The sequence below is a fragment of the Triturus cristatus genome, chromosome 8 (assembly GCF_964204655.1).
Source record: "Triturus cristatus chromosome 8, aTriCri1.1, whole genome shotgun sequence".
Lineage (NCBI taxonomy): Eukaryota > Metazoa > Chordata > Amphibia > Caudata > Salamandridae > Triturus > Triturus cristatus.
In genome coordinates, this window is record NC_140591.1 from 319,811,340 (window position 1) to 319,825,081 (window position 13,742).

Sequence of the window (13,742 nt, forward strand, 5' to 3'; positions counted from 1 at the left end):
GCAAAAATCTAGCAGGTCCAATTAAAACTTTTTTACAATATTGTTTTTAATTTTCAAAGCTGCAAAAATTTAATACATTTTTAGATATTTATTCCAAACTGTTTTTTTAACGACATGTTTTAAAAATAATGAATTTGTAATTGTTTTATGTGCTTTGTGCTTTTATGACATTACGTGTCGAAATAAAGCTTTGTTGATTGATTGATTGATTGATATTGGTATCCTTTCTACGTGGGTTTAAATGTCCTTTATTGTAAATAGAAATCTGCCAGTCTAAAGGCCTGGGAATGAACTACTCCTTCATCGTACTCGCTACTGAGTAGCATGCACTCTTTATATATTTGTAACAATTTGCTGGAAGAACTAGTGGCCGGGGAAATTTGCAAACAATATTATTTAGCCATTGTTTGTGGATTTCATGATTGTAATAGCTAGGTTATTCCCGGAATTAATGGAGTCTAATGAATTGAACCATTTGCACCCTTATGGTCTCTATTATGAGATTCGCCAGTCTCAAATAATCAAACAAACACATAAATAAAATAATATACATAGAGGGACTCTGGGTCAACCCTCTTCATTCACTGGCCTGTTCAACAGCCATTCATATTTTGCATAGGCTCATCACTACCGGCAGCATGGGGCAGTGGGTCAGCTCAATTCAGACACTGGTTCTCCTACAGTAGATAGCAACATTTTACCTGATCTCGTGTGCGCAGCAGTCAAAATGAAGTACATTGCAGTACCAGGGATGGTGGGTCCATACTTTACGCTGACAATCCTTTTTTCATTCCATTCTTCACCCTTTTTATTCTTTTTTCCATCTTTGTGTGTTTAAACTATGCCTTGAGGTTACAGTAAATCAAAGCTAATCGTACACATTTTTTTTTGTCAATAACTGCAACTATATGGCTACTGCCTATAGGTAGCAACATGTTTTTTTCTTCTTTTCGGAGCATATACTTGCAAAACAATGTGTAAACTTTGACCAGCGCATCAGCTAGCCAAGGCTGGGCCTACTTGCTTTGCCAATATTTGTTGTTTGACTGAAGCTAACTGCCTATTGTGCCATCTCTGATGAAATTCTTTTTAGGGACAAATTGGTGCATCATACAAAGTTCTCGGCTATATTAATTCAATTTGGAGAGGTAGAGGATGCTAAAGCAAGGGCTGCATATATTTGCTTAAATTGTATTCATGTTATGGTGTTAGTTAATGCAGGCAGTTTATGTCCGGTAATTGTGAGTGAGATGGTGATTGAAAACTAAATGAAAGAAGTAGGCCTTTTCACCTGGGTGTACTTGCCTCCAAGGCACCATTGTTATCCTATGGTCTTGTCAAAGCAGACGAGTCAAGTGGGACTCCTAGGGGCTTTCTGTACCACCCTGCGAGTCTATAAAAAGTAGGCTGCGTTACATCATTAAAATTACCTGATCGGATATTCAGCTGTTGATGAATTTATCTACTTAAAAAAAAAAAATAGCTTGTGATTGATAACTTGTTTACATTCAGTAGTGATTCTAGAAAGATACAACGTAGGTGCTCTCTGCTTAGAGCAATAAAATCAAGACTACTGTACACATTCGTAACTACAATTACAAAAGACAACCTTAGGCTACACATGGACTTGCATAAATATCTCTCCTGGTCAGATTGCAGCATGCTGTTACTGCTTTCTGATCTTTGAAGTTGGAAGTGCCCCCAAGCGGCCGAAATTACCTTCCCTGGATGCAATCATCTTAACCTTGCTGCAGGAATATCATAGCACATCATAGACGATGGCAGGCAACAAGCCCCATCCTGATTAATGTTGGCATATTCGGTGCTGGTCATCGACTTTCACTGTGAGATGTAAATGCAACCAGCCCTGTTCAACCTGTCACAATGACATTAATGAGAGGTTCATAGCAGGATCCTTCTGGAGGCAACCAGAGCCATGACCTGCAATCATTTGTACAATGATTAAATGATCCAGTGATTTATTGCATGAAATTAAATGACGACGCAAGAGCAGAAGCGCCTCACTTCTCAAACAGTTCCGAACACAAGCTGCATGCAGCTATAAAATGAAATTAAAACAGATGCTTACAGTCCAGTTATTTCCTTACATGCATTTGTTTCCAAAGATTTTTTTAATCCATAATTTAAAGCTGATGATCTTGAAAACATTTTTTTTACACAAATGGGACAACATGAGCCCTACCTCTACTTATATCTCAACACTTTGTTCTCAAGCATCTATTATCGAGTCTCTTGCATACCGCGACTTCTTGCATTTACTTTTTTCCAACGAGCAGTGAATTCTCCTGACAGAGAAAGAATTGAAACCTTGGCATTTTGTAAGAAATGCACCACTTTCTATCTTGGTTGACAGAAAGTAGCTGGCTGTATAAAGCCACGCTCTTTAATGATTTCATCCACGTTTTTTGATTGCGCGCCGTTCTGCAAATATAAGCATTCCTCCATCATGGCAGTTATTTCTGCAAGCAAGTTTAGATTTTTTCATGAACACTGTACCTCTGGACACTGGTACGCAAAAGCTGCTATAAGTTTAACTGACTGACGGATGACTTTTCGCGGGGTGTATGTTCATATTATGTTATGGCATGTGTTCTTTGAACGGTGCAGAATTTACCATTTGCGTGGCTTCCCGCAAGGGTATTCTCGGTAAGCAGTGTTGATGCCGATTGTAGGTATACTAGTGATTAGTCACCGGCTGAAGTCTCAGTGTCTCCCTGTTCCTTTGCGTGAATAAGTGTTCAGTGCTTTTATGTCTGTCTCCCCGTCTTAGAAATGAGTATGTGTGTTCCTCTGTCTTCTTTTGATGATGTTTCTCCACTTTCCATTGTTCATGTCCATCTATCAGAGTTAGCGTGTTTTCTGGTATATATTCTTTATTCGATAAAAAGTTCATCATAAAAGAAAACAATAAACGATACAATAAAATATAAAGCAAGGAAACATCGATCATACAATTCATCCAACAACTCCTGTTGCACCGTTATGATTAAAGTAAAAAAAAAAGAAAAACAAGGAGATCAGTGACAAACAGGGTAGGGACATCCAATCCAGAGTCTTTTCGCTGTTAAATAACAAGGGGGAGGGCCTTGATGCGCCTCGTGCGAGACCGCCAAGCACTACCCAAAAATTTGGCTACTCCGCAGACCATAGCAATAGAAGATGTGTCAGTGCAGAGTATCCGCAGAGCCATTTTGTGACATCTAAGGCCCAGCCCCTTACATAGCGGCTTTAACCAAGTCCTCCTGGCTACCCTATATGCTGGGCAGGCAAAAAAAAAGTGCGCCACGGACTCTGTGGGTGCTGCGCAACCAGGGCATGAGTTCAGTGGGCCATCCTGCTTATTCCACCCCGAAGTGAAATCCTTAACCGGGAGGATCCCAAACCTAACCTTTAGATAAAGTGCTCTATCCAAGGGTATCTCAATGTAATCCAAAAATGGTTCAAAGCACCTAACCCATTTGAACGACAAGAATCGCTCAGTTAAAGATGAGTATGTGTGTTCCTCTGTCTTCTTTTGATGATGTTTCTCCACTTTCCATTGTTCATGTCCATCTATCAGAGTTAGCGTGTTTTCCTCTATATGCACTGGCATGTCTTTCCACCTGTCAGTGTTAGTCCATTCTCTATTCTGGTATCACTTTATTGCAATGTCACGGTGTTCATGTACTGTGCTGCACTGTTTCAATGTAGCTGTTTCACAGTCCCTAAATGTAGGCATCCTTAATCAGGGCATTCACGCTTCCAGTGGCGGTCACTGCACTAGTGTAAGGTTTTCCCCATTTGTCACTACTGTATCTGTTTTGAGGGCCAAACATGTAAGCATCCTCAGTGTATTCAGCATCCCAATGTCGGGCTCCACACTGGTTTACCTCTTCCTCACAGATGTAGCTGTTAAGCAGTCCCAAACTGTAAGTGCCCTTAATTGGTGTATTAACTATTCAAGTGTCAGTGCCTGCAGTAATGTCAGGTTTTCCCCTTTCTCTCAGAAAATGCCCTATCCCAATTACTGTGATTCTTATTCCACAAAAAAAGTATGTTGGTGGCGCCCGGGTCAATTAACTCTCTAATCCATAACCAGTGTATTGCCTCTCGCAGGGACCTTATGTACGTGTCCATTGTGCAAATCTTCTAATTCTGATTGCACTTCCCTATGCTGTTCTCTGTATAAACTGATATTTACCTAAGACCTGAACCATGCTGTGTACTGGGCAACTTCAGCTGTCATTCATCCTGGGGTGGCCATACAATAAATTGCTGGATGGGAGGAGTAGCACTGTGACAAATCATCTGGTCAGTCATGATACAATTATTGGGTAAAAGAGCAATTTAATTTATCTAAACCGTGTCAGCGGTCTGAAGCTAATGCTTGAAATAAGCTGGACATGGGCAGCTAAAGACATTGCTGACATAGCACGCTAGATTTGCAAATGAACTGCTCAAGCTGAAGATGCCTCGCAAAGACACTTGCTGAAGAAAGTGTAACAAAAAGACACTAATTGTCATTGGAACCCCCCAATAAAAGTTTCTGATTGTTTTTAAGACGTTTTAAAGACAGGCTAATTGCCTGGTTTATCAATGCCATATTAACACATTTTAGCAAGTTCTATTACATTTTTATTTTATCCAGCTAAGAGAGCCGAATAAAAAAAAACAACCAAGCCTGAAGCCTAGGTGCTTTAAACCTATCACATTCTTGCTGCCTTCGACTACCAGTACCCCAATTTAATCAAAGCTTGAACTAGTTCCTTCCCATCCTCAAGCTGAACAGAGATGTTAGAAAAAGATAGGGACCACGAGGAATGCCACAGAAGAGAGTGCGGGAAGAGGATGAGCATTACTATTGCTTCTATCCAGCTCTACTAACTGAAAGACAAGTACAATTCCTATGGCGAGAATGCCACTAATTTTCAAAAAGAAATCCTGGGTTATACCATATATTCTATTTGGCCATGGCAAGATGGTGCTAAGAGTATTAAATACTATTAGAAAATAAAGGACAGCTGGGCTCCTGCCAAAGCTGATGTGATGCCCTCGTTAGCAATAACAGAGGGATCAATGTTGTCCCAGCTTCAAATTCATTGGAGGCCATTAGCAAGGAAGATCGGATGCCCAGTAGTAAAACCAAAGTATTTCATCAGTTCCTCTGAAACGTTACTGTGCCTTAACAAATAAATATATAGCTCTGGTGAGTTTGCTAATGGAAGCTCTTTCTGGGCGCTATGCACAGTATTCACGGAGGGATGAATTTACAACCTTGCTTGAATGCAGATTAAGATTTTTTTAAATTCAGGAAAGGTATTCATATTAAGCTTGGAAACCTGTGACAGCTGTAGGTTTGCACACGCACACCTAGAAAAAGGGGAATTGCTATTTCTTTACAAGCAGAGTCATTTCTACAAGCATATTTGTACATATTGTAAAATTAGCCATAAAGGAATATGGAACATGTGCAACATGTTTTTTTTTTCTTCAGAGAAAATATTTTTCCTCTTGGAGAAACCCTTTCTCCAAAGCTCCCACCGATGTTGCATATGTCTCTTCCTCCTCCTCATCCAGCAAAGGTATTTACTACTACCCTTACCCAGAAGTACATTTGTGAACATTTACCTGGGTGAGGAGAATTTTGGCGATTTCCACAAACATAAATTATTTGGTGTGACAATCTTGCAGGTCAGTCCCAGTATGTCAGGCTAACTGCCTGGCCCCTTTCCACCTTTTAGTACATTTACTCACCATGAAACCTCGGTGTAAATCAACACATTTAGTTGGAAAAGTAGTTCTAAGCCATAAGTAACAATATCTGTGTGTACGCGATTTATACAAGCAAATAGCCTTGAAAACAGGGCCCCTGTCTGCGAAAATAAAATATGCAGAATTTTCTCTTCAACGCAGTGCTATGCAGAAATGTATAAACCATATATCAGTTTACAAAACAATTGTTTTTTGGTTTAACCCCTTGCATGCGCTTGACGGAACCACTCCGTCATGAGCCACGGGCGCCGTGTGCTCATGACGGAGTGGTTCCGTCATGCTGCGGCCGTTGGAGGCCGCTCAGCCCACGCGGCGCTAATTCCCCGCCTGTGCGGGCGATTAGCGAGAGTGGGTGGAGTCATGACGGAACCACGCCGTCATGAGCACAGCTCGCCCGTGACTCATGACGGCGTGGTTGCGTCATGAGCATAGCGGCGCCGCAAACCCCCCAAACTCCCCCAGCGCTGCGGCGGAATTCGCGCCGCAGCAAAGGGGTTAATAGTTTTGACCAGGCCCTCAAAAGAAGCATGCTACTATTGGTGATCTACATATAGCTAGTGAACATAAGAATCAAATCTAATATTGGTTCACTTTCCAAAAATTAAGTCACTGACCTAGAATAAAGGAGCTCCCCCATTTTTAATCAAACACCTGAACTACAAAATAAATAATGAAAAGTTGGGAGAAAGCTCTCCGAGTTTACAAAGGCTTTTTTTTTGCTGTTGCTGCACTCCTTTCTCCAGATAATTATAGATAATTATTCTACTCACTTCAGGTCTTCTCGCTCTTTCTGAAAGTTTCCTAAGAAGTTTCCAAACTGACAAGAGTGAACGTGTTCATGGATTTGAAGAAGAAAAGATTCGTTGAACTCGAAAGCCTGAGGGAACTGTTCAATTAAATGCCAGATGCATTCCAAAAACTGAAGGAAGACCGGTGACATTTCCTTCGGGTCACCATCCAACTGACCATATCTGCAAGAAATAATTATTTTTAGGGCTCAAACACACAAAACCATTGAATGACATTCTCAGCAAACTGTGGTACTTCAAACATGTTCAGTACACAAACAATAAATATGAACAATACACAGCAGTGGCATAGAGAAGAGTGGCATAGAGTAGAGTGGCTTGGAGTAATGTAGAGTGGCGCAGAGTGCAGTGGCATACAGTAGAGTGGCGCAGAGTAGAGTGGAATGGTGTAGAGTGCAGTGGTGTACAGTATGATGTACTTGTTTATGGACTGAACTCAGTATGCAATGGGAGTTACCCAAGTATCTGTGGTTAATGTGAACTCAACCCATGAAGTGTATAGTATAGGGTCTATGTTGCCCACGACAGAAGCTTGCATCACCAAGGGTACTTGTATGTGTGATGATATCAATGATGCTTCATAATGTTCTGAGCTATTTTGTACTTACCTGCAGACCTCTAATGCCGTACTCATTTATAGAATAACGTGCACAAAACTAGCTTGGTGATGTCATCAATGATGTAGCAATGATGTCACAGAACATATCACAAGTGATGTAATATGCAGTGCATGTTTTAAGTGGTGAACTTTTGTGTTTTTTTGGTTCAATAAGTTATGTTGGCACTGAACTTTTCACCTAACTATAAAATTACTCCAACCGTTTTTTCAGTGAATATAAAGTAAAAAAAAAACAACAAAAAACTAATTCAGATCTTATTATCACGCCTAACTATAACGTCACTTTTAACCTTTGTTTTTTTCAGTGAATTGCTAAGTTTAAACAAAAAAAAAATCTAATCTTATCACACTTAACTAGAATGTCACTTTACCCATTGCTATTTTCAGGGGCTTTCTAGGTTTTTTTGTAATGTAAAGGAATATTTTATTAGCATACGTAAAGCCAACTCCTCTGCAGGGGGGATGGGGTTTGCAGGGCATGGCCTGCGGTCAACCCTTCGCAGTCGAGCAACCCTTCCAAGCACGCAGCCTTTTACATCCAACCCCCTGCAAGCAGCCAATTCCCCTCTAGGTGAGGAGGTCACTCAGCTCCCTCCACAAGCCACTGCTGGCCATGGGGCTCTTTGTCTTTGTAAAGGAGAGGGAGTGTGAACAGCCTCTCTCCCCAAGTAACAATAATGTTACTTACCCAGTAAGTATCTGTTCTTGGCATGTATAGCTGTAGATTCACATGCTTTGCATTCTCCTGCTATCTAGTGTTGGGTCCGGATGTTTGCAAGTTGGTTTTCTTCGAAGAAGTCTTTCCAGTCACGATGTAAGGTGACTCCTCCTTTCGGTGAAAGTACGCATGGGCATCGACTCCATGGGTAGATTGTTTTCCCGCAGAGGGTGAGAATGAAGTTAGTGATTGAAGAATAGAGATATCCATGCATATGAATGTAAATTGAGAACTACAACAACTACAGGAGACCGGGGAAGCGGGTGGGTGCATGTGAATCTACAGGTCTACATGCCAAGAACAGATGCGTACTGGGTAAGTAACATTATCCGTTCGAGGCATGAGAGCTGTTGATCACATACCTTGCATAGACTATATAGCAGTATACTCCCAAAGCCGTGGTTTACCTGTAGTGGTAGTAGTTGTTAGAAACAGTGTTTTAAGTACTTCTTAGCCTACATTTGCCTGTTGGCTCGCTAACACGTCTTCACAATAGTGTTTGGTGAATGTGTGCGGTGTAGACCATGTTTCTGCCTTACAGATGTCGGCTAGGGGAATATTCCCTAAGAAGGCCATAGTAGCCATTATTTTGCGAGTGGAATGTGCTCTAGGGGGTATTATCAAAGTTCTTTTTGCTTTGGCATAACATGTTTGGATACATTATACAATCCATCTAGCAATACCAGACTGAGATATGGGATTGCCTTTGTTTGGTGGTGAAATATATTTAAGTTCCATTCTGGTGCAGGTGGAACTCTTGGTGGTATCACCCTTTTTAATCATTCCATGAATGCTTTGATCACTGGTACTCTGAATAGAGATAAGTGTTGTCTATTTTGCAAGTATGCATCTACTGCTGCTAGGTGTAAACAGATGGATGTGTAAGCCAATCCAAATCTGTAAATGCAACAGAAATCAAATTATGTTTTGTACAGAGGCATCAAGCGGATTGATGCTGTGTTTACAATAGATAACCAACGGTTTCCATTTTGCTGCATAACATGCTCTAGTAGTAGGCTTTCTAGCTTCTTTGAGAATATTCATACAGTCTGGTGGTAGCTGTAAATAACCAAACTCTATGACTTCAGGAGCCAAATTGCTAGGTTCATTGCTTTGGATTGTGATTTCTCCATGGCTCTGAGAGAGGAGACTAGGTGTGAGATGTAGCTTTTGATGTGGAACCACCGACAGTTCTAACAGGGTGGTGTACCAAGGTTGACAAACCCAAGTGGGGGCTATTAAGATCAGTGTGGGGGATGTTTGTCTAAACTTCAGAACCAATAATGAAATAAGTGGGAGAGGCAGAAAAGCGTAGGCAAACATCCCTGACCAATTCATCCATTGAGCATTGCCTTTGGATAGATGGTGTGTGTTAGACCTGGCAGCCCTTTGGGTGGTCCCTCCTCATCATTATTTATTTCGTCCCACTTTTGCCTCAAACCCTGTTAGTATTTTTCCTTTTTGGGAACCACCAGACTTTTTAGTGTTGATGCAGGGTCAGGGAGCCATTTTCCCTACCCCTGGAACTTCTGTCTGAGGGCCTGAAACACAAAATGGTGGCCACCCATTGTCACCTGAGACATAGCTGGAACCTACTAGTACCTTCCAGAACATTCTAGAACCCTGTGACAGTGTGAGGCAGGTTTAGAATGTTGGGAAGCCAGCTCAGAGTTGGCAGTTGGAGTAGGCAGTTGGCACCTGACTGGAGAGGAGAGAGGACAGAGAAACAGAAGGAGGAAGGAGTAAGGCAGCAGGGGTGGAAACTTGTGCCTGGAGTGGGGTCCAGAAACCCACCCTTGATACTAGTCCCTACTGACCAAGCCCAGCCTAAAGCCCTGTGTGGGATAAAGACCAGAAAATCATCTTAAGGACCTGAACAGCCGGAACAGGCCTTAAAGGAGAAGAACAGCAAGTTCCTGACCTGTTTGGTGGAATCCTCCTGGAGACCCAACGTCGAGAAGCCTGGAGACCTGGAGCCCGAGGTGGAGAAGCGGCGCTGACAGAAGGCAGACGTCGTACCCGGAGCCGCTAGAGGTCGAGTGAGGGCGCCGACGGAGGTCGTGGAGAGACACCGGAGGTCGAGTAGAAGTCACCTGAGGTCGAGGTGAGGCGTCGACGGGGGAGTGAAGTCCGCCCTCCGGAGTCGCCGGAAGCTGAAGTAAAGCGCGCAGGAGGTCGGGAGTGGAGATCGCACTCCGGAGTCGCCGGAACCCGAAGTGGAGCCGACGGAGGTCGGGAGTGGAGGTCGCACTCCGGAGTCGCCCGGAAGCGGGGGAACCGTGACCCTGTGACGCCAGAACACGACATCGAGCCGAGGCCGCCCAGCGACATCCATCCGGAGCCGCCTCACGGCATCGACCCGGCGTCAGGTAAAGCAGATCGACGCAACATCGAACCGAGGCCGGCCAGCGACATCGAATCGGAACCGCCCGACGGCATCGACACGGCGTCAAGTGGAACAGATCGACGCGACATCGAACCGGAGCCGCCCAGCGACGTCGACCCGGCGCCGAGCGGAGCCGATCTTCGTGAAAAGGGCAGTAAGTGGTAGAAAGGGCATCTGAGGCCCTGTGGAGCCCTAAAAGACCATTCTTGGGGCTAGAGGGGTGTTAGGACCAACCTGAGAGTGCTAGGGGGTGAACTGAGACTGGTGCAGGGACCTGTGTGAGGGACTGTGTAGTTGGAAGAATCAGAACCTTAGATTCGCCTCATTCTACCTCAGCTTAGGCCCCAGCCTTGACCACTCTAGGTGGGACATCCCCGGGCCACCCCAGTGACCATAAGCTGTACTTGGGCATGGTAAAATCAATCTACCTCATAAATGTGATCTGATTTGCAATTGTTTGATGCTTATATTATTTATTGAAGGTGTCTTATTTATTGTCTGACCGTATTTATTCCTGCCTTGTATTTATTGTCTGACAGTATTTATTTGCCCTATGTATTTATCGCACCTCTATTTATTCCTTGTGTATTTATGACCTAATCCTATTTATTGCACCTGCAAAGTGTTATTATTTAATTGACCTGCTATTTCTGAAGAAAATCTTTTTGTATTGTATTTGTGTCATAACCCTGCAACTAAGAGAAAAATTAAGATAAACACAAAGAGATTCTTTCATAAATTTTTACGGTGTAGAGTCGTTTTTGGAACGGATGAACGCATGGTTATTGTGAGGGTGTGACGTACGCTTAACACGGTGCCTGACCCCCGTCCGCTCGAGCCAAGCTACCCCTTGTGTTGGGAAAAACCGGGTGACTGCTAACCCGGTTGCCGGGGGTTTTCTAACAGTGTGGGAACCAGGATGCGAAGTCTTGGCATTTTGCGTTGTGTACTGTGGCAAAAAGATCTATCTGTGGATACCCCCATTGTTGAATATAGGGAAGAAGAACTTGGCGATGAAGTTCCCACTTGTGAATTTGCTGCCTATGTCTGCTGAGCAGGCTGGCAATCTGATTGTCCACCCCTGGAAGGTGTTCTGCTAGGAGATGAATTCTGTGATTACGTGCCCAATTCCAAATGCTTTGTGCAAGGCGAGACAGCTGGAGAATTTGTCCCTCCCTGTATCTGTAGATAATGCATAGCTGTCATGTTATCTGTGCGGACTAGGACAGTTTGCCAAGAAGGTGAGTGTGAAAAGCTTTGAGAGCTAGGAACACCGCTAGAAGTTCCAGGTATTTGATGTGGAGAAGTTTGTGATTGTCTGACCACAGTCCTTGTACTGTGTGATGTTGGAGATGGGCAACCCAACCGTTTAAAGATGCGTCTGCTGTCAGTACAAGCTGTGGAATCGGGTCTATAAAAGGCCGACCTTTTGATAAGTTTTGAGGGTTCCACCACAGCAGAGAGCGATGGGTCTGCCGTCTGCCAACACTAGATAGGTTAATTGACCCTGTGACTGATTCCACTGACGCGTGTGAAGCCTTGCTTGAGGTACAATTGCAATGCAGGATGCCATCATTCCCGGCAGTTACAAAGACTCTGGCTGGGAATGTTTGATTGGGTTGAAATTGTAGTATTGTGGACTGAATATTGGGAATTAAGGCAACATTGGGAGAGGCTAGAGCTTTGAGAGAAGCTGCTAGGTAAGACTGCACTTGTGCAGGGCACAGATGAAATTTCTGTGCATTGATTGTAAGAACCCAACTGATGAAGTAGGTGTACTGTTGCCAGAGTGTGTAGTATACAATTCTGGTGAGGGCCCGCTTTGATAAGCCAGTCGTCTAGGTAAGGGAAGACATGGATACACTGTCTCCTGAGATGAGCGGGTACTACTGCAAGACATTTGGTGAGCACTCTGGGGGCCGTGGTGACGCCAAATGGAAGTACCTTGAACTGGTAATGTTTGCCTGCTATCACAAACCTGAGGTATTTGCGATGAGCTGGATGAATTGGAATGTGAAAGTAGGAATCTTTCAGATCTAGAGTAGACAAAGTCACCTTGCTGTAAAAGGGGAAGTACTTGTTAAAGAGTCACCATGTGAAAGTGCTCTGACAGAATGTATTTGTTTAACTCTCCGAGATCTAGAATAGGTCTTAATGAGCCGTCCTTTTTGGGAATTAGAAAGTAAAGGGAATAAACCCCGACCCTTGGTACTGAAGTGGGACTGGTTCTATACCCCTTTAGTTATAGAGATTGCACTTCTTGTTAAAGCAAGTGCTGGTGGTCTGGTGACAATTTGTGATATCGAGCTGGAATGTTTGGAGGGTTGTTGGTAAGCTCCAGGCAATAACCATGTTGGATAATTCCAATCACCCATTTGCTGGTTGTTATTGATTCCCAAAGTCTTGAAGCCTTCCTCTGCCAGGTGTGTAATAGTCGGAGGGAAGTGCGAGGTGTGGTGTTTTTACATTCGGCCCCAAAGACTACTTCTCCGAAATCCTCCTCTGAAAAATCCTCTTGTAAAAGATGATTGGGAATTATTTTTGTTTTGTAAGAGGAAGTATTTTGGTCTGTCCTTGTGGGTTTGGACCCTTCCCTGTGAAAGGAGCGCCGAAAGGAACCTCTGTTCGAGGGAGATTGAACCACTCCCATGGATTTTGCTACATTGCTTTCTTGTCAAAAGGTATGTTGAGAATGTATTGCTGAACTTCAGGTTTGAACCCTGAAATACGTAACCAGGCATGTCTCCGGAGTAGGATGCTAGTATTTACCTCTTTAGCTGCAGTATCGGCCACATCTAATGGAAGTGTTGGAAATTAGTTTGCCTTCCTGAACTAAATCCTGAGCTTTTTGCCTTATGCTTATCTGGTAGAAACTATAGTACTTGCTCTATTTCGTCCCAGTGGGCTCTATCATATCTTGCTAGAGAACTTAGGTTTTAGCAATACGCCAATGATTAGCTGCTTGCACCGCTACACGTTTGCCAGAAGCATCAGTCAGTTTTGACTGTGTTATCTTGGGGAGGAGCATCCCCAGACGCTTGAGAATTAGCTCTCTTTCGAGCATTGGATGCTACTACCGAGTCAAGTGGTAACTGACCCTTAATGAAAATAGGGTCTGCTGGGGAAGTTTGTGTTTCTTATCTATTCTAGGAGTGAGGATCCTAACAGGTACAGGATTTTTAAAGATGTCATCTGAGTGCCTCAACATACCCTTAAGCGTAGGCAGTGTCTGACTGGACTGGACTTGTGTTTCTAGAGTTTCAAAGAGAAAATCCTCCTCTAAAAACTCTTTATGGAGATCCTCCCCATGGTACTGTGCAGCTCCTGATATGACAGATTGTTATTAGGTGGAGATGGTCTGGCAGGGTAAAGATCTGGGTCTGTATCCTGTGGAGGATCAATGATTTAAGCCGTCCAAGGATCTATTGGTAACTGTGT

At 43.3% G+C, this 13,742-nt stretch overlaps 1 protein-coding gene across 2 annotated transcripts in view; it reads right to left on the reverse strand.

Moving 5' to 3' along the window:
- MTMR6 (myotubularin related protein 6) overlaps positions 1-13,742 on the reverse strand; it is a 592,867-nt gene that overhangs the window by 66,609 nt on the left and 512,516 nt on the right. For both annotated transcript variants that reach the window (XM_085621607.1, XM_085621606.1), the window contains one exon: positions 6,543-6,743. In XM_085621607.1, the coding sequence (XP_085477733.1) occupies positions 6,543-6,743 (201 nt within the window). The remainder of the gene's footprint in view (positions 1-6,542; positions 6,744-13,742) is intronic.